Source organism: Podarcis liolepis (assembly GCF_965112155.1).
Source record: "Podarcis liolepis genome assembly, chromosome: 12".
NCBI lineage: Eukaryota > Metazoa > Chordata > Lepidosauria > Squamata > Lacertidae > Podarcis > Podarcis liolepis.
In genome coordinates, this window is record NC_139563.1 from 43,060,896 (window position 1) to 43,083,344 (window position 22,449).

The 22,449-nt window shown below is 42.4% G+C and overlaps 2 protein-coding genes across 3 annotated transcripts in view; one reads left to right on the plus strand and one right to left on the minus strand.

Moving 5' to 3' along the window:
- Window positions 1–663: 663 nt before the first annotated feature.
- On the minus strand, window positions 664–22,430 carry AZI2 (5-azacytidine induced 2). Of its 2 annotated transcripts, none has more exons than XM_083468431.1 (8): window positions 22,007–22,430; window positions 18,730–18,959; window positions 17,995–18,120; window positions 16,484–16,583; window positions 13,265–13,413; window positions 10,649–10,713; window positions 4,654–4,775; window positions 664–3,116 (listed from the first exon to the last, which is right to left on the minus strand). In XM_083468431.1, the coding sequence occupies exons 1-8, from the start codon at window positions 22,044–22,046 to the stop codon at window positions 2,755–2,757; spliced, it is 1,194 nt and encodes a 397-aa protein (XP_083324557.1). In that variant the 5' UTR covers window positions 22,047–22,430; the 3' UTR covers window positions 664–2,754. The 2 variants fall into 2 exon arrangements, with proteins under 2 accessions (XP_083324557.1, XP_083324558.1); XM_083468432.1 differs by having other exon boundaries at window positions 22,028–22,385.
- The window catches only part of ZCWPW2 (zinc finger CW-type and PWWP domain containing 2), a 41,105-nt gene continuing 37,847 nt past the window's right edge, over window positions 19,192–22,449 (plus strand). The window contains exon 1 of the mRNA XM_083468502.1: window positions 19,192–20,446. The gene's annotated coding sequence lies outside the window, so the exon portion shown is untranslated. The remainder of the gene's footprint in view (window positions 20,447–22,449) is intronic.

Genomic DNA, 22,449 nt, shown 5'->3' on the forward strand with positions numbered 1-22,449 from the left:
CTTCCAGCTGTTAGTGGACTACAACTTCCATCAGCCTTAGCCAACATGGCGAACGGTCAAGAATGGATGTAATGTGCAGGCCAGAAACATTAAAGGGCACTGCAATGGCATTCTGTGCTCCAGGGTTTCTTACAGGATCCTTCCCAACTTTATCTTCATAGCCTGGAGATTGAGTGTGGCATTTTCTGCATGCAAACCATACACTTTCTACTATTGGACTTCTGCAGGTTAAGACTCATGTAGCACAAATAGACTCAAGGGTTCCTTGGTATGGTAACACCTAGACTAGAGTGTCAATGTATGGAATCGGAAGGTGAAAGAGAAAGAATAACCAGTTCAGTGAGTAGCTCACCCAAAGAAACTGAGCTGGTTAATGTTCCCACTACTTCATGGCACCTCATAAAACATACAAGTCTCCTCCCACTTAGGAATTCATTTACCTACACAATGTATTTATATGAATATTGCTATGCACAGTAAGGGAGCAACAAGCAGCCCAGGAAGAAAAATAAAAATTTACGAAGAGGTTGCTGAGGTGTAGAATTATGCACCAGATATTAAAGTTTCATTCATGCATCTTGCAGTTGTGGACATTTCTGAGGTACAAAAGCTACATAGCAGTCAAAAAAATAATGACTACTTGCATCAATTTATAGAAAGCCATTTTCAAAGAAAAATAATTTATTTAAAAATACGACCATTTCTCCAGTACATTGTTTAAAACGTTAACTGTGCCAGTGTGCTGGACAGTGATACTTATTCAAGTCCCTGTAACCCCAAGAAGCAGCCTTGAGAAACACATCAGAGCTCTGCAGCCACATGAGAAATGGCTTTTGCTGCTTTGTTATTACACAGGTAGTTGGTTCTATCAGCTAAAGTCTAGTGACTTGGATTTATTTTATGCATATTGGATTCTGTTCTATTACTCTTCAGGAGATTGTACTCCCTTGAGTCAGCTATGTTCATTGGTCAGAATAAATTCCAGCATCTGACACCATTTCCATTAATCACAGACAAGCCAGGTTATGTGAGCGAATATCGGGTGAATGGTATGTACCTTATTTATGTATGCCATTCACTAACACAGTAGAAGTCATCCTTTCTCCCTCTTCCACAGATAAAACTCTCTCCAGTATGAGACAAAGAATAAATATTTAAACTGCACTGCAAGGAAGGGAAGACTTAGCCACGTTTCCTTTTACAGAAAATCACTGATATGCTTGCACTGCTCTGGCACACAGCACCCAGGCAAGTGATTTTATTATTTAAGAACATGCATCTTAAGTGGGGTGAAGAACATTTTCTGTCTCCTTTGGGGTATCTGTCAGGGGCCACATGCCAAAAGCAGGCAGGGCCAGAGTCAATACTGGGTGTGGCTACACTTTTTCTCTCCACTCAGCAAGTTACCAGGAAGGAACATTATTCTACCAGATGATATGAGCATCAGCAGAGGGCTTTTGGAATTGGGCCAAGGCTTGCAGGTTGCTCACCCCTGATCTCTTAGGTCCAATGCAGATTTTACTTTTCCCCAGTCGTGTTTCAAGTCCAAGTTGGGAAGGAAGGAGGAGGGTGGCAGAATGCATTCATTTGTAACTGTTGAAATGATCAGGTGAGATTCTGGCACAGAACTAGGGAAACGAGCTGATCTCTCACTGTGTTATCAGCCCTCACCAGCCCTTTCCAACATGAGAGAATCTTACTCCACTGCATCTCAAAAGGCCAAGGAGGAAAAAGTATTGCTGGAAACCCGGACATTAACAGGCTCTGAAACCATCCACTATTCTCTGCTTAATATTAATATTGATTAATAGGTTTTGCTACAAAATCTCATTTTCAGCTAATCAGTAATATAGGGTAGGGACCAGGAGCTTAAGAATTATCTGACTGCCAACAGTTAGAATATTGAGAGTATGTACATAATGTTTCTGACATTTCAATGCACCTTATGAATATAGGACATAAATTTTATCATAGATTAAATGCGTTTATCATATTACAGTTCTTCCTGCTTAAGGCGCCTGGAGGTTTCTACATCAAAGCAGTCAGTGAGCTTAGGAGTCATAAAGCAAAGTTTTTGGTAACTGGCAGATAGGCACCTGAATGGTCACTGCATTTTGGCTAGGATCATACCACTATTTATGAAGGAAGTATTTGCCACTAAGTTTTTTTTAAGATTTCTACTCCATTTCTACCACCTCAGATTCTTCACTGTAAGGCTAAAGATGACACACAGCTGAGACAGCAAATCTACTCATTTGGCTTATTGTTTTAGTCACAATCACTTCAATCATTTACCTGTTCTTCCCTGCACACGCCACAGAGTAGGGAACAAAAACCAGACACTGTTTCAGAACTGGAGGTAAAACCTACATCACATTCCATTGTTTACCTGAGAGGCCTGAAGGAAGAGACAGTGTCAAAAAAGGAGAAGGGGAAGGACATTCTCAAAGCTTGTAGAAATGTCTGAAGATACTGTATTTTAAGCAACATTCACACAATTAGCTGCAATGTACAGCTTTTGTTTTACTCGGAGGCTTAATACTCTAGTAATTTGCAGGAGCGCAATCCGAAGACTGACTCGTGTATTCTAGGCCTTACACCATTTCTATTGATGTACATGGCCTGCTTTCAAAATTAGACAAGGGAAGAGTAAAATCCTGCTTGGATTACCACACTTTCACCCTCCTTCCCATTAGCTATTTTCCTCTTAGGTGTATGGGAGCCCATTCAGAGCTAAATCAAGTTCCACAGTTCTTAGCTCTTGTGCAGGCAGTTTTGGTTACAGTGATCCAAACTGTTTTCTGGAAAGTTTAAGTGAGACGCTCTGTTTTTCGTTTCCCAAAACACTGTCTCACTAGGTTTTGGAGGGCTTGGGAAGACCCAAGAATTATCTTCCAGAGAGCTCTTTCCGTACGAATTAGGTTCCTGAAACGGAGAGTCGTGAACTGGGACAAGTCTCTCGTCAGTACACGAGGCGGAAGACACAACATTGCTGAAAGTGTGGTCACTCGGCGGAAGTAGCCTCTTTTTGTACACAGCTCCAGAAGCAGCTAAATAAAGATCTGTGGTGTCCCTTTCAAGGTCTTCAATACACTGAACAGGAGCATGTGATGGCACTGTGGAAATAGCAGAAAATACCTAATTAACACAAGAGACACTCAAAACTAATACAATTGTTATACTTTATTTCAGTAGACAAAAGCCAATTACTTATAATGCATTTCTTAACTTCTGTCCATTCAGTTGGCTTTTCTGCAACTCAGTTCTTCAAGAACCTCAATACCCCACTGTTTTAACTCGTTGAGAATTAAGTACATCACCTACATACGGGAATAAATCCAATCTTCTCATTGAATGGGACTTTTGGAGGTGACAGAGTAAAGGAGATGGCAGCTTCTTGCTGTGGTTTCTTGAGGGCTGATTGTTCCTCTCCAGGCTAAGTCTCATACGTCTTCCTGCTTTGTTAACACACTCACCAGTTCAGCTATAAAAGTGTGTGTGCTCGCAAGGAAGAAATGCTTAAAAAGAGGGTGACAGGAGAAAAGCTCACCCTCTACTTTAACAGCCCAGCCTTCTGCTGCTCTCCTAAGTAAATCAGCAAAGGGGGGGGGGGAGCCTTAAAGCAGCAGAGCACGGCATGTAGAGTAGGGGGTGGGTTTTGGTTCCATCCCTGTGGGTTAACAGTTAACACTCAACCCCTGCTTTATAGCTGAACCAGTGAGCCTGTGCCAATTAGCTGGTTCAAAGTTGCATGGAAATAGGCGACCGCTTATGTTCTTGAGCAGGGATGACGAAGCTGTGCTCTCCAGATGTTGGACTCCCAATTTCCATCGCCACCCAAACAGGAAGGCCCATAGACCAGGGATGATGGGAGTTGTAGACCAGCAAACAACCTAAGGGCATCTAGGGTGGGATTTAATGCTGTGCTGTTCCAAGTGGTCCACAAAGAACAATAACCCTTCCTCCCACTGTGCACTATTCTAGGGGTTCTGTCCCCACAAAAAAGTATAATTTGGGGAGGCACAGGGAGAAGAGAAGAAATCCCTGTGGAGCAAGTGGACCTCCTTGCACAGGGCTTCTCCTGACATGGCTGGTTAGGTGAATTTCATGCCTAAATTGTAGAAGTGCTTTCTGGGTCGAGGTTTAACTGTGTATAAAGCAGCCCTGAGGATTAATGAATTGTCCCAGTAAACAGCTAAGGAAAATGAGGCACGCATTTTCTTTTGGGGCGAGGGGGTCTGCCTCACCTGCTTTGGTTTGTTTTAAGAGAACACTATTTGTACAGGAATACATTTGAAAAATGAAATGTCTGTTGGTGCTTTTTCCAATATGAAGTACTTGTGGTAAAAAAGGTCAAATACAACTAAACTTCACACCTCAGCCTCGTACAAATAAGCAACACTTGACCGAGGAAGAAAGCCACACGGGAAGAGAAAAAAACACATTTTTTTTTTAAAAAAAACCATCAGCAACACCTTTATGTGTTAAGTTGACCATTATGAGACGGAAGTCAAGAGAGAAAACTGAGGTTTCTGAGCTTCAACTGATGAGGTTTTGAGAAGGAGCAATAGGCAGCTGTACTCCAAAATGATGCAACTTAGGTAAGCAAGCGACTTGCATTTCCAAGACCTCATCCTGCAAACTCTGACTTGCCTTTCTTGGTTGCAGATGGGATCAGTTTCAGTTTTCTGAGCATTTCCGCTTGCACTTCCGTCACCAGGTGCAGATTAGACATCTCCCGCTTCAACTCCCAGTACGCTTGCTGAACGTTTTCACTGAAACATTTTAGAAGTTACAACATTTCAGCTTTGCTGTATGTCTCAGTTCCTGTACTACTATGATCTACAGAAAGCTGCTCTAAACAAAAGTAGTTCCGGCTGGGGGGGGGGGGAGAGATATCTTACAGCACTATTTCCATGTAAACAGTTGTAATCAAAATTATTCAACCCCCATTGCAAATCAGGTTTATTAACAAAATTTACAGACTTTCAGTTGAAATAGCCAGGCTAGCTTCCTGGTGTGATAATAGCCCTCTAACTATGGGTCGTTAAGGTAACAAAGGAAATGGTGCTGTGCCAGATGACAAGTGAATGAGTCCTGCTCCCTCAACATGCTGGTAGTTAGGAAGGACAAAGGCCAGAGTTGAGGTGTGTGTGTGTGTGTGTGTGTGTGTGTGTGTGAAAGCTAGGAGCTGAAGGAAGAAGCAGGTTGAAGTCTCAGATAGAGAGAGAGGTGTCTGATTTCTGCTCACATCCAAGGCTGTGACTATGGGTGAAGCAAGACCTGCTTGGGGTGTTAATGCTGTGATACTGTCAGTTGTAGGCTCAGGCTGTATATATGTGTAAACCATGTATCATAAAGATGGGGGCGCGGGTGGCACTGTGGACTAAACCACTGAGCCTCTTGGGCTTGCCAATCCAAAAGTTGGCAGTTCGAATCTGCACAACGGGGTGAGCTCTTGTTGCTCTGTCCCAGCGTCTGCCAACCTAGCAGTTTGAAAGCACGCCTGTGCAAGTAGATAAATAGGTACCACTGCAGTGGGAAGGTAAACAGCGTTTCTGTGCGCTCTGGTTTCCGTCACGGTGTTCCATTGCGCCAGTAGCGGTTTAGTCATGCTGATCACATGACACAGAAAGCTGTCTGTGGACAAACGCCAGCTTCCTCAGCCTAAAAAGCAAGACGTGCGCTGCAACCCCATAGCCGCCTTTGACTGGACTTAACTGTCCAGGGGTCCTTTACCTTAACCTATATCATAAAGACACCATAGTCTCCGCAGTGCCTCATTCGAAAAGGAAACATGAACCCGGAGTAAGCACCTGGAACCCCTGGAATTTCATACTGCTTGGAGCTTGGGGTGGTGTGCAACAATAAAATACTCAGGTTTGCGACCTGAAGCTATATAGGTCAGCAGGAGAAAGGCCTAGAGAAGGTGAGAGGTGAAAAATGTCATTTTTCCTCGCCCACCTAAAAAAAAAGTCCAAACAACACACTGCTCCATTTCCAGGCTGGCTAAACAGAAGCACTCCTTTTGCAGGACAGGGATACATCCCAACAAGTAATTAACGGAATGATATTTAACCAAGTCATACTCAAGAGTATGACTTAAATCCACTAATTTCAATGGATCCCCTCTAAGTATGACTAACATTGTATCACCTCCTAACTTTGAAGTGGTGTTTAGCAGTACAAATCCCATGCAGAAATAAAGCCCTATTCATAAAAGGAAGAACACCTAGTTTCTGTGAAAAATGCAATTTGTAGCTTCTTGCAGAGTGCTTACAAGCACAAGACGTTGCTCTTGTACAGACTATGACAGTCTGAACTCTAGATAAAACATTGCTCTGATTCAGACTGCCCAGCACACATCCCACCCCCACCCCCCAAAAAAAATCAGTCTCCACAGAACAACTCAGTTGCTTCTTATATTACAAAAAGGCAGGAACTCTGTTTCCCATGTGGATCAGGTCATATATTTCTGTCAACATCCACAGAGCATTTGCATCTCTGAAAATACCCAGTCAACACGTCACTGGGAACTGCATCTGGCAGAAGCCCCCTCACACTCTCTGGGTAAAAAGTTCCCCCATAAATATAGGAAACAGCTTTCACCAGTCTTTAGGAAGATAACGGATCGGCCACACTCATTGTAAACAGAGTTCTTGAGAAGCAGCATTGCAGGTAAATTACAAGTATCTCCTTCAACCCAGAAATGATAGAACAGAAGTCAAGAAGCACGTAATAATAGGCAAATACACAAGTTTACAGTCAAGTAGAGACCACGATTAGTTGCAATGTTTGATGACCAGTTTAAGCAAACAGTGCACCCAACTGCTAACTGCTAACCCTGTATTTCTTTGTTGAAGCAAGACTTTTAAAAAGCAGGATGCTGTCACACAAGGGAAACAGCTTGAATATTCTTTTCTCTCACTGATGGACTGGAGTTCCAACTGTGTGTGTCAGTATCCCTTAAAACTCTCAATTACTGCACAGTGTTCAGTTAAGACTCATTGACCAACAAGAACTATAACAATTAGGGCAGTTCTCTCCAAACTAGGAGCAGCATAATGAGTTCTGCTGCTGTGCTTCGTATGGGTGGATATATTATACCCCAGAATCCAAATCTCAACTGACAAATTTGGCCTGAGACTTGGGGGGGGGGGACCCAGCAGGGATCCTGACACTGCAAACAAGCTGAAAGATATACAAAACTTTCTAGAGAGGTAATAAGGAGTGGTCAGGTGTTATATCCTGTATACACCAATATTTCGTAGTTGCACCAACAAACAGAAGCTCATAAGATGCAAGCTTTCATATGTTGCTTTTCTTTAAAGCTATTGCAGTGTCATTCAGTGTTCCTCAGTTGTGCTTTAGTTGAGATATATTAATGTGCAGTATTTTTTTTGCTTACAACTACCATCATTGTAATAAAAGCAATTATTAAGAATTTGCCACCACATATTATATCACTCTAGTCAAAATAATTCCCATTGGCAACGAAGTCACCCAGCCCTATCCGCAGAAGTTCTTAGCTGCCGATAAGCAACAATTCGTATTCAAAGAATCTCTTGTGTCACTGACAAGTGACAAATATTTCACAAGAATATTAGGTAAGTGAATATTGACATTCATATTAAAGCAAAGGGTACTTGCTGAAAGAAACATTTCAAAGAACTTCCTCTAGGTGTGAAAAGAGCTGTGGACTTGTTTTCACAGTCGATGTGAATTACATAAAATAGTTGGATTTTTAACATAAAAGTCTGTATGTGCTAATTTACATACCAGGCTGTTACCAGAAAGATGCTTTTTTTAAAAAAAAAAACACAACTTATTTTAATAGAGTGAAGGGCTAAAAGTGTCACTTAGCAAATTACCTATTTGAACATTGTTCTGGAGAAGCAAAAACATTAGCTGGCTAGCTCATTAAGACGAATAAAGGATATACCATATGGGTTATTAACATAGTGGAGGCCTAATGAAATGCCTTTCCTTCCATTTTTTCCAATGCAAGCCACGGAATAGCGATCATGTCCTCTTCTAACCAAGTCCTACTTCTCCCTCATGTGGAAAACAAGGAAAATGCATTTCTGAGGACTGAAAACATAAATAAGAATTTTACTCCTTTTCTCAATATTTAGAGGAAGAAGTAGGGCTTGGTTAGAAGAGGTGTAACTCCATCAACGGTACTTTGAAGAGAGAGAAGGTCACAGATTGGGTTGTGTGCTCTCTATACTAATGGTCTCCAGGACAACTGCTCCTGTAGGTTATTTCTGTTCTGCAGCTGTACAGGTTTCTCTTGCAGTTCCCACCCAGACAATGTGATGGAGGGTTGCTAGGCAAGAAGCAATTGCTAAAAAAACAAGACAGCCCTGTGCAGCATTCCAAATAAGAGCTTCAAGTAATACGTTGCCATATAAAGTCTTACAGAAAGGGCAATTTAGCAATATGGTAGAGACAATGTGATGGATTCCCTTAATTTCACAAGGCCTGCATGATTTCTTCCAACGTGCTTCAAGTTTGGTTTCATCCACATTCCATGTTGACTGCAAGCGCTAGAGAAAAGCCACTCTTTCTTATAAGTCACCTGAACTCTGGCTTGAGATTTGTGAAGATGTTTCACATCAAGCTAGATCTGATGTTGCAAGAGGACCAAAGAAGAATCCAGCAAATGCCTCCGCATGATTGAGAGGATCCCCGGCCACGTCATCCCCTGGCCAGCCAATTGGCTGGCCTAGGGGAGGCATGGCTTGCGCGATAACACACTGGCGCGGCTGGGGATCTCCCTCTTTTGCCGCCACAGCTCAACGGGTTTCCCACCCTCCCGCCCTTTAGGTTTTCCTTTTGACCTTGCTATGGACCTCGGTTGGGCGCCGTTAAAGGACCTGGTAGGAATTTTTTTCCACTTGGCAAATTGGCACCAGCCACTTGGTTTTTCGCCTACCTCGTAGCAAATCGTCACAACTTCCTCGGCATTGGCAGTTAGGCATTGGTAGGGGTATAGTCATGTTTATGAAGGGGGGGGGGAGTAAGCGCCATCACCTCCCCCGAATATCGAAGGGTAGTCCGATAAAGGATTCCGGGGGGCGTGGCCCTGTCTGAAGCCTATGGAGGTGAGGGCCTAAGGCACGCCCCCGAGCGGTGACCCCGGGGGAGTTCCTAGTTGATGTGCATCAGCAGGACTCCCCCTACTGGTGGTTAACCCTTTCCAGTCTTCAAGCAATCGGGCTGAAGCCAGATAGTCGGTTAGGACCAATGCCTAAGCCAATACCGCTCATTCCTGTAACCAATAAAGTTGTGGCCATTTTTTGCCCATTAACCTAAATATTTGTGTCACGTGTCTTTATTTCCATTGGGGGGAGGCGGGAACTCGCCACGCAAAGGACTTCAACTTGCAAGCACTTAGGGGTGGAACCTCAGGGAGGTGCCTTCAGCTGCAAATAGGATTTTTGGATCCTATTAATGTGATTCACTATATAACTGTGTACTGGTTAGATTCTCGTGTAACAGATATGCTGCAACCGGTTTATCATTTGCCTTCAAAATCTGAGACACTGAGTTTTATGCAATGTAGTGCTATGGTAAACATTCCATTAATGCACGGATTTCTCCCTGCACAATGGGACATTTCCTTCCCACGCATCACCTAAATTTGTTCTGGTGTTAACACTAAACCTTGCGCCAGCACAAACTATTTAGTTGCATCCTGTCCATTGCTCATAACTGGATAGGTTTTCCACAATTAACAACTTATTTTGTCAACACAGATTGCTTGTTTATTTTAAGATTTCTACTCCATATCTTTTGATCAATAAAAATCTCCATATGCAACGAAAAAGAACATAGCAGCAGCCAATGAAGAATGAGAAAGCACAGCACTTAGTGTACTGTAAGTATGGAATGTAATTCTTTTCACTCATCATCTACGCAGGGGTGCCCAAACGTTTTTCAAAGAGGGCTGGATTTGATAAAGTGAACATGCGTGAGGGCCAACCAAAGTTGTTGACCATTTTTAGGGGCTGGATTAAGCCGAACAGCGGGCCGGATTAGGCCCCTGAAACGGATTTTGGATCTACAGGATTATCAGGATCTACAGGCTTATCAGGATCACAGTGACACAAGCCTCCTAGGGGAGATAATTTACAGCCTTGGTGCCACCACTGAAAAGGCCCGTTCCATATAATCGCCTACTGTACTTATGATGACAAAAGAACACAGAGCAAGACCTCCATAGATTTCCTGAGTGAATGGGTAGACTCATATGAGAGAATACTATGCTAATATTATCTGGTCCCGGACTGCTCAGGACTTTAAAAAGGGGCAAAATCTGCACTTTGAATTCAGCCCAAATCAACTATAAGCCAATAAAGCCATCTCAAAATGCATGTTAACATGCTTCAAATAGTCCTGCCCTGCTTTTGCATAGTGGGTGAACTGTCAGTTCTGAATACTCTTCAAAGGCAGCTCCACAATGAACTAGTTTTAACATGCACTACCTGGATGTCATTAGGGTATGCCTAACTGTGTTCATATCTTTCCCAATGTAGCATGTCTTCAAAGTAGTGCCTTCTTTGGATTTAAGTAATCTCCCTTAGAACTAACACAGAGATGACTAACCTAACAAAGTTAAAACAAGTTCATGGGATCTACATACCTATGAATGCTTATCTGCTGTTGGACACACTCTCCATTTGTTAAAATTCCTTCCTGGGATACAACCTGGTGGGGGAAACAAAACATTTGGCTTTGAAAAAAGAATGGGAAAAGTCTGCCTTACTTGAAGCAAAAGGAAAAGAAAGGTTTAAAAGCAAAGTTGGAAAGCTTAGCAGGCAGTGGTGAGATAGGCTTTCAATGATATTTTTGAATCAACCAAGTGCTGATACTTCATTGCCTCCACCACAGTGGTGGCAAGCGGCATGGGACTTATTAACATGGCAAAGTGGAGTATTGGAACCTTCAACGTCCTGCTGTAACAAGCCTGAAAAGCACTTTTGGGGATAAAGCTGGTCCCCTCCATGACAACCTAGTAGATATTGTGATAATAGAGTTCCGGTTAACATGTTATTAGAGGCAAGAAGGCTTCCTTCAAAAAACTGAGGTCCGAACGAAGAGAACGAAAAGGAATACATATTAGCAGCGTATGTTAGAAGTATGATAACAAGGCATATAGAAGAACAAGCATTACTGTATCTGAGTTATCATGGCTTCTACAAGGGCATGTAATTTCTCAAGAACCTATAAGGGTTCTTTGAGAGGGTCAAGGAGCATACAGATAGTGAGCTGGTTGACACAGTATACTTGATTAAAAAACAAACAAACAATGAAGTAGCTCAGCCAGGATTTCTAAGAGGAGAGGTCCTCTTGTGGATCACAAATTGGTTAAGCTGCAGGGTAGAAATAAATGGGCAGTTGTCCAAATGAAGAAATTAGAAAGTGGAGTCCCTCCAAGGATCAGTATTCGGACATGTCCTTTTTAAGCTGCTCATAAACAAGAGGGAGCAGTGAGATGGGCAGATTTCCTGACGATATTAGATTGTTCTGGGTTGTTAAAGCAGAAAGAATTTCAGAGGGACCTCTACAAATTTAGAAAATGGGTGGGAAATGGAAAATGCAATTCAGTGTAAGAAGTATAAAGTGATGCCGGTTGGGACAAAAAAATATTAATTCCACATATATGCCCGGCGGGTCTGAACTGGTGTGACTGACTAGGAATGAGGGTGTCAAAGCAGACAACATGAGGAAGACTAGGTTGATACCTAGTGGGTGGCAGCTGTAAAAAAAAAGGCAAATTCCATACTAGGGATCATTAGGAAATGAATTGAAAAGGAAATGTTATCAAAGAAACGTACGGAGCAGCTGCATTTGTAGTAGTACTGTGAACAGAATTTTTTAAAAGTACTTTTTAATGGGATAAATAATGTATGTTGACTTCCCTTCCAATTTGTGATTGATATTCAATAGGTCTGGTGTGTGAGAACAATTCTAGTCCTTAACCCTGTCAAGGTTAGTTACACCACCAGAGTCACATGTGAGTAGGGCTCATTTGATTACTATCATAAAAAAGGATCACTCACACAGGCTAATCATATTAGATAAACTACATGTGCAAAAATCCTTATTCAGAAGCTAGTGACAGCTGCAGTTATCCATTCTGAATTTTCTTCCAACCAGTAGTTTCATTCTAAAAAATCAGAACTTCCTAGCTGTCAATAGTGCTTGCACTTATCCCCAATATAATCATAGTGATTATAGGGTGAACTCGCTTGAGTCATACTACACTTACAGATGGGAGTTTACCGAAGTAGAATAGCGTGACCGTGTGACAACCCACACGTAATGAAATTACGTTTCAATCAGCTTCTACAGGGAAACTGGAAGAAAGGATTATTTATGAATAATCCCACCCAAATCAGCAGAACCCACAAATAAGCGCCATAAATTACATGCTCAGTTCAGCAAATTTTAAGCAATGGGATTGAAAAGGAGCCAGTTTCGATATCTGCAGGGCTAGCTAACAGGAATTCAAGCCAACATCTTGTGCTTAGCTCCATCTAGTGGAGCTTCTTGAAATTTGCAATCCGGTTTCTGTTATGTGAGAGACATTTATGTTAAACCAATTTGTCATGTTAAACCAAAATAATGGTAGATGTAATCAGCGGATTCGCAGATTAGCCATCAAACAAAACTGATGTGATAGACAGGGCCATGACATTCTATTTGCCATCCCTCCCAGGCTGTTGGCAAATAATCTTTTGCGGCTTTAAAACCAATTGAGACTGCAACTTGAGGTAGCACCTACTAATGTGTGTAGTTATCTAGGCATGAGGTGGCCAGAAAAATCAGCATCAAAACAGAGCTGAGTAGCATATTCATTGCATTCCCCTCATGCAGATAACTAAGTACTAAGGAAGAAAATACACTATAGTTGTATGAATACTTTTAGCAGATAACTGGCAAGAATTAAAAAAAAACTGAACAAACTATTAGTTCTGCAAATGCAAATAACTCTGGGAGGGTGACTGAGGGCTTGCACAATCACATGGCGAACCTCTTTTGAAAAGACTAGCTTCAAAAGCAGTTTGGCATGGAAGTCAGAAGCTGAAAATCTCACCGAGTCTTTTAAAGCCTTTAGGTGTGCTTCACAACAACTGCCTCAGCCCTGGCCAATACCCTTATTACAATTAGTTTTCCACAACAGAACGGCGTTTCAACATTAAATTTTACATTTTCACACACCATCTGCGCAACAGAAGCCATAACGCACTAGTACCTTCTGAACAGATTTTTGTAGTTCTTTTCTAAGATCATTGCATTCTTCCCTCAGCTTCTCCAAATCCTGCTCCAAGCTGTGCACTTTTAGGGCATTATTCAGCTTTTCTATTTCCCAGCTAGATGGGGTAGAGTTCAGACTCTTCATCACTGCAAAGAAATATGAAAAAACACTTATCATTCAATCCGAACATAATCAAACATTAAGAATGGCGTGGTTGGATTCAAAGTTATGGTCCCATGAGCATAGCAAAGGCCCAAAATTCAAACCTCGGACATTTTTTAATTTAATTAGAGTGATTACATTATTAAGAAACATGTGGCACTGGAATAATTCACAGATGTTCATATGTACAAAGAACACCATGTATTACGTTATGTGTCTTTTGTAATATGCTATAGGCTGTACATGTGGCTCATTTCAAAGTGCTGGTTTTGACCTCTGAAGGCATTCATTACTTAGGATAAGGATACCCAAATAATAAATAATGATGTAATTATTATATATATATATATATTACTACTACTACTACTACTATTATTATTATTATTATTATTATTATTATTATTATTATTTATTATTATTAATACCCCACCCATCTGGCTGGGTTTTCCCAGCCACTCTGGGTGGCTCCCAATAGAATATTAAAAACACAATAAATACATCAAACCTTAAAAGCTTCCCTAAACAGGGCTGCCTTCAAATGTCTTTTAAAAGTCAGTTGTTTATTCCCTTGACATCTGATGGGAGGGCATTCCACAGGGTGGGCACCACTACCAAGAAGGCCCTCTGCCTGGTTCCCTGCAACCTTACGTCTTGCAGAGAGGGAACCACCAGAAGGCCCTCGGAGCTGGACCTCAGTGTCCGGGCTGAACGATGGGGGTGGAGATGCTCTCAAAGAACATTTTATCTCTGTGTGTGCTACCATTCACCCAAGAGCCTTCTTTGGAAGCACCAAACCTCTGAGGCACAGATTACAGGGGAAAGGATATACACGGTGCTGGCACAACCATAAAATGCTCTTCCAGGTGGCCTCACCTGGCACATACCTCAGTATCATTTTGGCGCAAAGCAAGCATCTTACTTTACCATGCTTTTTAATCCTGCAGACAAGCTCCTATGCTGCTTAGTATTTGGTTATAATCTCTCTAATACATTTATGGCATTTTATGTTCTTGTACTAAGGGCTTCTGTTTTGTTTTTACTGTAATGTTAATGTTTTGTAAGCCACCCTGGGAACTTATTGAAGGGCTGGGAGTAAAAACCTAGATTTTTTAAAGCAACATATTTTTCTGAAAGGGCTTTGGAATGTGACTTTAAAAAAATAAACAATGTTTGTTTGTCATGTTTACTGACAGTTTGACCAATTTGATTATTACACCTGTGCTGTATTTTTATGTTGCGCACCACTTTACTATTTTTCCTATGCAAGCGGTGTTAGTTTTGACAAGGTGTAGTAAGATGTGGAGGGAAGATTTCAACGTGCAAGAAGCAGCAGTCAGATCAATGCAAACGTATGGCAGAAGTACATTCTTGCATTGCAATGTTTCAGCTGCTATGGTGCCTATGGCACAAACATCTCCTTGCATAATCGGTCCACATCCACAAGTTGTGTGCAGGGCTGATGTAAACATAAAAGCAAAAGCAAAAGCTTTCTTCCCATTGCCAGAGGTCAACTCAGGAGGTATTTCTGGGAATTCCCAGATATGTACATGCACTTCCTGTATGAGAATACACTGTCAATGCTAACTGGAGCATGCAAAGGGTGTTGCTATACTAATTTAACACCCGAAGGTAATGCAAAAGGATTGATATGGCCAACAACACAGACCCTGCTCCTTGCTAACCTGGCAGACCAAGATACATTTTGAAAAGGGAGACCTTGGGGTCTGTTACAGCAGAAAAGCTCTCTTGTGTGTGTGTGTACATATAATATATATATATAGAGAGAGTAAACTATAACTATATAATTTGAAAAGTTGTATGCCTTTTGCCTGTTCTTTATGCATTTGGATACTCTTCAAGCTACTGCAACCAAATTTTGTACGATGGTTCCTTGTATCAGTGTTTTCATCTATGTTTGGCTACAACCGGCTGCCATTCTGAATCAAGATGGCAGACTGAACCTGCCAAAACTGCACTGATTTTAACAACTTACTTTTAAAAACTATTATTTTGGGGTTTCTCAGAATTCCAAAAAAGCGCACGCACGAACGCCCCTACCCGTCCCAGCATTGTGAAGCAATGCATTACTTGGCAAAGTTAACAGCCAAGATTATGAACCAGACAGAGGGCCTTCTCGGTAGTGGCACCCCCCCCCTTAATTAACACCCTCCCATCAGATGTCAAGGAAATAAACAGCTATCTGACTTTTAGAAGATATCTGAAGGGAGCCTTGTTTAGAGTTTTTTATGTTTGGTGTTTTATCATGTTTTTAATATTCTGTTGGGAGCCACACAGAGTGGCTGGGGAAACCCAGCCAGATGGGTGGGGTATAATTGGTATTACTATTATGAAGTTGCTCTTGTAATTATAAATGGGGGCTACAATGTCAAGGACTGCTTTCTATTTCTACTGTTTCACTATCTATTTAGCACTGGCTTTTGACGTTTGCGCTGTTATAAGTAGAGATCTTACGTTTTACACAGTATTCAGCTTTTTATTTTTAGCTATGTTGCTCAAAATGTTGATTATAAATCTTTCAAAATAAAACATATAAATGAAACTGACAGGGAAAAGGAGGCAGGGGCAGCTAATGCAGCACCATCCTCTCCCTCACACAGCCATAATTGTCTGAGAATGAACACCATAATGTTTTGCTTCTGAACAGTGATCTGTAATAATATTCCTTTATGCAAATTGAACACGTTAGCATACTGTATTTTTCGCTCTATAAGACACACCAGACCACAAGACGCACATAGTTTTTGGAGGAGGAAAACAAGCAAAAAAAATATTCTGAATCTCAGAAGCCAGAACAGCAAGAGGGATCGCTGCGCAGCGAAAGCAGCAATCCCTCTTGCTGTTCTGGCTTCTGTGATAGCTGTGCAGCCTGCATTCGCTCCATAAGATTTCCCCTTACTTTTCAGGAGGGAAAAAGTGAGTCTTATAGAGCAAAAAATATGGTAAATGTATGCATACTGGCTACAGGCCTTCTTATACGGAAGTACAGCTTCGTAGTCAAGCACATAAATTTACACTCTGAGAGACAAGGGGCACCTTGTTGAGTTTCCACTTCAGTTCTGAGCTGCAGGAGCTCCACTTCTTTGGACTGCAACTGCTCATTCAAATGTTTCAGGGATTCGGTGTTCTCTTTCATCTAGTTCAGGGAAGGAACACATTGCCAGGATTTAGTCTGTCCAGCTTTCCAATCAATAATAAAATCCATACATGCCTAACTCTTTGAACTAAATGCTAACCAGCTCTACTTCTTGAAAAATCGGCCAAGCTGTCAGACAGATACTCAGTTTCTAAAGCACTGAAGTCAAGATCAGATATACATGCTGCAACCTTTCAGAGTACGAAAAACAGCACTTTTTCTTCAGGCACAATACCAGATCCTGTGGCTATAAGGTAAGGCTCTCCAACTGAGCTCAATTAGTTAGCAGATTTTCCAAATTAACTACCCCTTTTCTTTCTTTGTTATTCTTTGCTTTTATCTGTTCTTTGCCTTCTCTGCACCACATGGGGTTTTTCCTCCAGTTGTCGCTGGCTGCACACTGCATCTCTGGAAGGATTCTGTAACCTGAAACTTCTACAGCATTTCCTTTACTAGTGAACGCAGGTGGTTGAGTGTTGACAGAGTTGGAGCCAAATGTGCCCACTCAAAGACGACTGAGACACGAGAATAGCTGGGTAACTTCTGAAGAATGCAGAAGTAAAAACACGCACGCAAAAAATTAAAACCAAAAGGTTGCCAAAGAAGACAAGGAAAAAGGAAAACTTTTAAAAAGGGCCAAGCATGCTCAGTGGCCTCCAGTAACCAGAGATAATTGAGTGTCAATTGGAAAAGAAAATAGCACATCAGAGAGGGAGAGTAAGCAGAGAAGAGTGATCTAGCCTTGAGTCTCTTACACCTTAGGGCAGGGGTAGGGAACCTGGTACTCTCCCGATGTTGTTGGGCTACAACTCCCATCATCCCTGACTTCTGCTCATGCTGGGTGGGGCTGTTGTGCAAGTGGGGATTATTGTCTTGTCTTTTTTATTATATACAGCCATACCTTGGTCGTCGAACGGAATCCATTCAACTTCTGAAAACCAAGACGCGACTTCCAGTTGGCTACAGGAGCTTCCTGCACTCAAGCGGAAGCCACAGAGGATGTTCGGCTTCCAAAGAACATACAGAAACCGGAACACTCACTTCTGGGTTTGCGGCATTGGGGAAACAAAACATTTGAGTCGCAAGGCGTTCGGGATCCAAGGTACGACTGCTATTTTGTAGGGGGGTTTTATATTGTGATTTTAAGTTGGAAACCACCCCAAGGTATAGGGTGGTATACCAATTTAATAAAACAACATCATCTTTAAAAACAACAATATTAACATCTGGAGGGCCACAAACTCCCTACCCAGCTTAGTACCACAGAATTGCAGAGCTGAAAGGGGCCCTGAGAATTCTCTGGTCCAAACCCCTGTGATGCTGGCTAGAAACCTAACATCAAAGTCACAATATCCTTTTATAAACCGCACTCGCATGGTATCTTTCTTTTAACCTACTGCAAAGCACGTACCATTTTATCCAGTTTACTTTTCAGATTATCCCGTTCGATACAAGCCTCTCGATAGGCTTGGTAGGCTTTGTTAACCTGCTCACGGCCAACGGAGCTTGCGCTTTCTTCCAAATGGGAGCCAAGAACCTAGACGATTAGAGGAAAATGCCAAAATTACATTTTTCCTAGCTTTGTTACTCTTAGAGCATCAAATTTAAATACTTCAAGTGAAACAAATTAACTGGCAGCCAGGAAACATGGGTTTACCATGGGCTCATTGTAGACAGCATCAGCTTTGCATATAGAGCAGCTCAGGATCAATCCCCAGCATCTCCCAGTATAGCTGGGGGAGAACCTGCTCTGAAATTCCAGATAGCTGCTGCCAGTCAAAGTAGAGAGAACTGGGCTACATAAACCAATGGTCTGCCTCAGCAGAAGACAGCCTCTTGCATTATGGTGCATTTTTTTTTATTAAGAAGTCTCCTACCATCCCTTTTGTGTTCAGGTATCCTACTCATTGCTAAAGAACAATTATAATTATAATCATACCAGAAAAGTAATGTTTTGCTATTGAAACGTTTGGCAATTACTATTTTCACATGTAAAGTGCACAGGGGAATCCCAGGCATGTCTACAATGCGTTCCATAGGAATCACTCCCAGCTAAGTGTGCATAGCGCTGCAGCCTTAAGATACCTTATCATTCCCCCCCCCCCAAAAAAGGCATGTTTCTGTGAATTGCTAAACCGTTACTTACCTTTTCTTCTAACACTCTTACTCTTTTCTTTAAGAGGGAGTTCTCCCTTTCTGTCTCTTTCAGTCGTTTTTTGATATCTTCATAAGCAGTGACAAGTGCAAAATGTGAAGCAACAGACTCTTCGCCTGAATACACGGGAGCAGGAATTTCTCCATCTTGCTTAGGATGAGTGTCTGCTTTTTCATGGTTCAAAATATAAATGTCATCTTCGGCTAGTTCATCCATGGCAGCTGAATAAAAAAGGCATGTTGTTAGGAAAGATCCTAAGTATATATCACAAGCATTTAATATCTTTCAAAATGGAAGAAATGCTGTAGAGCACTTGTTATAGTTATACCAGAAAATATCACCTCAAGCTTACAGTAGATTTCCCACTATAAAATTCTGAAATGGCTCTCAGATGACGGTAAAGTATTGATGATAAAAATAGCTATTGATTTTGTTTTTTATCTAGAACATATTGGAAGGGTTACTTCCACAAAGCTTCCATTAATATGCTATAATACAGTGGGCAAGCAGGGGTGGGCATTTGAAAGTGAGCCGTACAGCTTAGAATCCATACAGCGTCAATACACACTTCAACTGAAATTTGATTCTAAACCAGCCAGTTGATTCCCCCTCTCCCTACAGATTTAGTGTTTATTTTTCACTCTTGGCGAGCTACATCTAGCTTTGATTCAGTTTGAATGCATATTTTGAAATCCACTCATGGTGTTGAAATGCCTATTCCGAAGTTTAGAAGGGAAAGAGAGGGTCCAGGGAATTTCCTTTTGGTGCAACTTCCTTTTGGTGAGATCAGAGCATAATTTAAACACATACATAAACCACAACCTCCTCCTTTCATTAAAAAAATAAAATAAGCTAATGAGAAATGCTAGGTTACCTCTAAAACAGGAAGTTCAACAGAGCATCAGTTTCCAACTTGTCTTAGTAAATAAAGTGTTCGAATCAGATGTTTACAGTGCTCTTAGACAAGAGATGCAAGAATGCGGTATGGTGGAAAGGACGGTAGCTCAGTTGGTTAGAGTGTGGTGTTGATAACACCAAGGTTGCAGGTTCGATCCCTGTATGGGACAGCTGCATATTTCTGCACTGCAGGGGACTGGATTCGATTATCCTCAGGGTACCTTCCAACTCTACAGTTCTATGATCTCAGAATTTAAAGTTGAAAAGAATGACTGTTTGGAAATATTTGTCTGAGAAATGGGATTCTGCACAACACATGTAACAATATCTAATGTTATGAAAACTTTACATTGCAGTTGTTGATGAGATCTCTGGATTAGATCTCATTTCAAAAGTTCTAAAGTTATATCATGGTCTGGAGAAGCAAAGCTTGGGAACAAGAGTCTAAAAAATATATATCTTCTAATGATAGTACTGTTTACATAAGAACTTCTTCAACTAAACATTCCCGGAGTAAGAGCCAAGTCTTAGAGAAAAAATATATCCTCACCAAATCCCTTCGGCTACTTGCACCCATGTCAAAGTCTCAAGTCCTTTCCTATTTTACATAGATGTTGAGTTTTCTGAACAGTATATGGTGCATGGGCTAGCTCCAACTTTCTTCCCTTTTTCTGGCAAGGGAGGGGGAAGGGTGCCAACCTGACCTAGTAAAACTCCTTATCTTTCTTAGGTGGGAGGTTGGAGAAGAAAAATGAACACGCAGCTGAGAAACCATCCCAGAGTCTCCTGCAACTTCACAAGCAACTGTAAAGTAAGTCACTTGATTTAAGAATAGACACAAAGCAGTCGAGACTAGAAGCAGAGGTCAGTAGTTTTGGAAAGAAACCTTGACAGTTGCTTTGACCCATTAAGGCAAGAGAGAGATGAAAGTGCTCTTTGGGCATAAACTGTGGGCAAAGACTTCTGTTCTTCCCCACTGATCTCCAATTCCAAGTGCCACAAAGCTGACAAGGAGAGGGGTATGAAGCTATAGATACAGGAAGAAACATTGTAGACTGTTTTACAGAATTGTTTTTTCCTATGTAAATATTTCAAGGCAAGGAAAGCAAGTGTTGTGGGTCACATTAAAAGTTTAATTCAACATATTGAATAACTTAGTGAAACACTTCTATTAAGTTGATTAACATGTCCTTTAAAACATGTTGTGTGTTGGGGGTTATTGTTTCTGCTCCAGTTTTTATGTCTTTTTATGATGTGAATGGTCCTGAGATCTTCGGGTGAAGGACAATATACACATCTATATTCACACACACATAGCAGGCAGTCAAGTGTGCATCATCACAAAATTTGTCCCAGCTTCCCAGTCTGTAGAAAAAACAAGCACATTTCTTCAGCCTTGTAGGGCCATTTGCAAGATGTCAGCTTCCCACCACGAACAAGACCTAGAAAGGCTCCACATTCTTAAGGCCAACATAGGAGATGGGATGTTTGCCAGAGCTGCGACACTTCACACGACCAATCATTTATTTAAGACACACACATTATTAAAACAATACCAAGGTGCTGCACCACAAACTTAGGTGCAGCAAAACCATTGAATAAAAACCGCATACTGCAATTACAGTAAGAGGGGATCGTTCCAGCTGGCATGGGGGGGGGGGAGAGAAGCTGGAATCAATCGTTTGTCTTTAACAGCTGGATTCTTCTATGGTGGCACACGCCACGCAAGGGGGCAATTTGATTTTTAAGGGGGGCAATTCGAGAATGAGTTATTAACAGTGGCTTCCTCCACGTGAATAGTTCACTTTTTGAATAATAACCATTATATGTCGCGGGGGGGGGGGCAAATCGGGATTTTAGAGATGCTTAGGTGAGGAACAGACAAAAAAAAGTTGGGAACCACTGTTAAAAACCTATTAAACTCTCTACACACATCGGCAGCACATTAAAGGGAGGGAAAGGGCTAGGCGAGAAGTTCACGGACGTGCTAGTTTCCTCCATTCGCTTGTTTTGTCCAGAGGGCCGCTTAGGCTGCCTGCCATCCGAAAAGCACACCATGGAGCGCTACCTTCCATGCGACATGGCGGGACTTTAAGAGTAAATGTGAATTATATGAGCCACCCCCTCTCCCCCCCCCACTCGCCTGCCTACGTTTTGCAGTAGTTGCATCCAGACACGGGATTGTCCTGCCCCGTCTCGTGAGAAACAGGCCACGATCTGGTGGTGGGCGATGCGAATTGCGGGGGAAAGGGACGCGGATGCCCCCTTTCCCCCCCCCCACCAGGTATACTAGGGGTGCCGGGGGGAGCTGGGGGGGGACCGAGGCGAGCGGGCGCAGGAGGTGCGCCGTGAGTGGGGGCAGGGGTATTACCTGCAGCCAGCGAAGGGTTACCTACGGACAGCGAACTCATCGCGGGCCTTTCCCGGGGCTCCCTCCCTCAGCAGCTCGACGGGGCCCCCGCTCCCAAGCCCCCGCAGCTCTTCCTCCTCCGCCGCCGCCGCCTCTCGACGCTCATCGTTCTCCGCCCAGCCCGAGAGTAGAAGCAGCAACAGCAGCGGCTGCGGAAGGAGCAGCGGCGGCAGCAGCCAATAGCAGAAGCGCCCGCAGGTGCCCTTTTCCCTTTCCCTTTCCCTTCCCCGCCTCCCTCCACGCAGCGCCGGCTTCCGCCCAATCTCGCCCGCCTCATGTGACCCTTCACAACGGCCGCCGCCCCACCTGGAAACCAAAGCCTCGCGACGGCCCGAGCAAAGAAGCGAGGCACGCCGGGATTTGTAGTCCCACGCGGCTCCGTTCCCCTTTAACTTTTGCGCGAG

What these genes read in the sequence shown, in the direction of transcription:
- AZI2 (XM_083468431.1), bottom strand. Translation starts at nt 22,046, where the DNA reads ATGAGTTCGCTGTCCGTAGGTAACCCTTCGCTGGCTGCAG. An exon ending in TAACCCTTCGCTGGCTGCAG is followed by an intron (nt 18,960 to 22,006) that starts GTAATACCCCTG and finishes TTTTTTATTCAG; the next exon opens with CTGCCATGGATGAACTAGCC. An exon ending in CCCATCTGCAACCAAGAAAG is followed by an intron (nt 3,117 to 4,653) that starts GCAAGTCAGAGT and finishes CTATTTCCACAG; the next exon opens with TGCCATCACATGCTCCTGTT.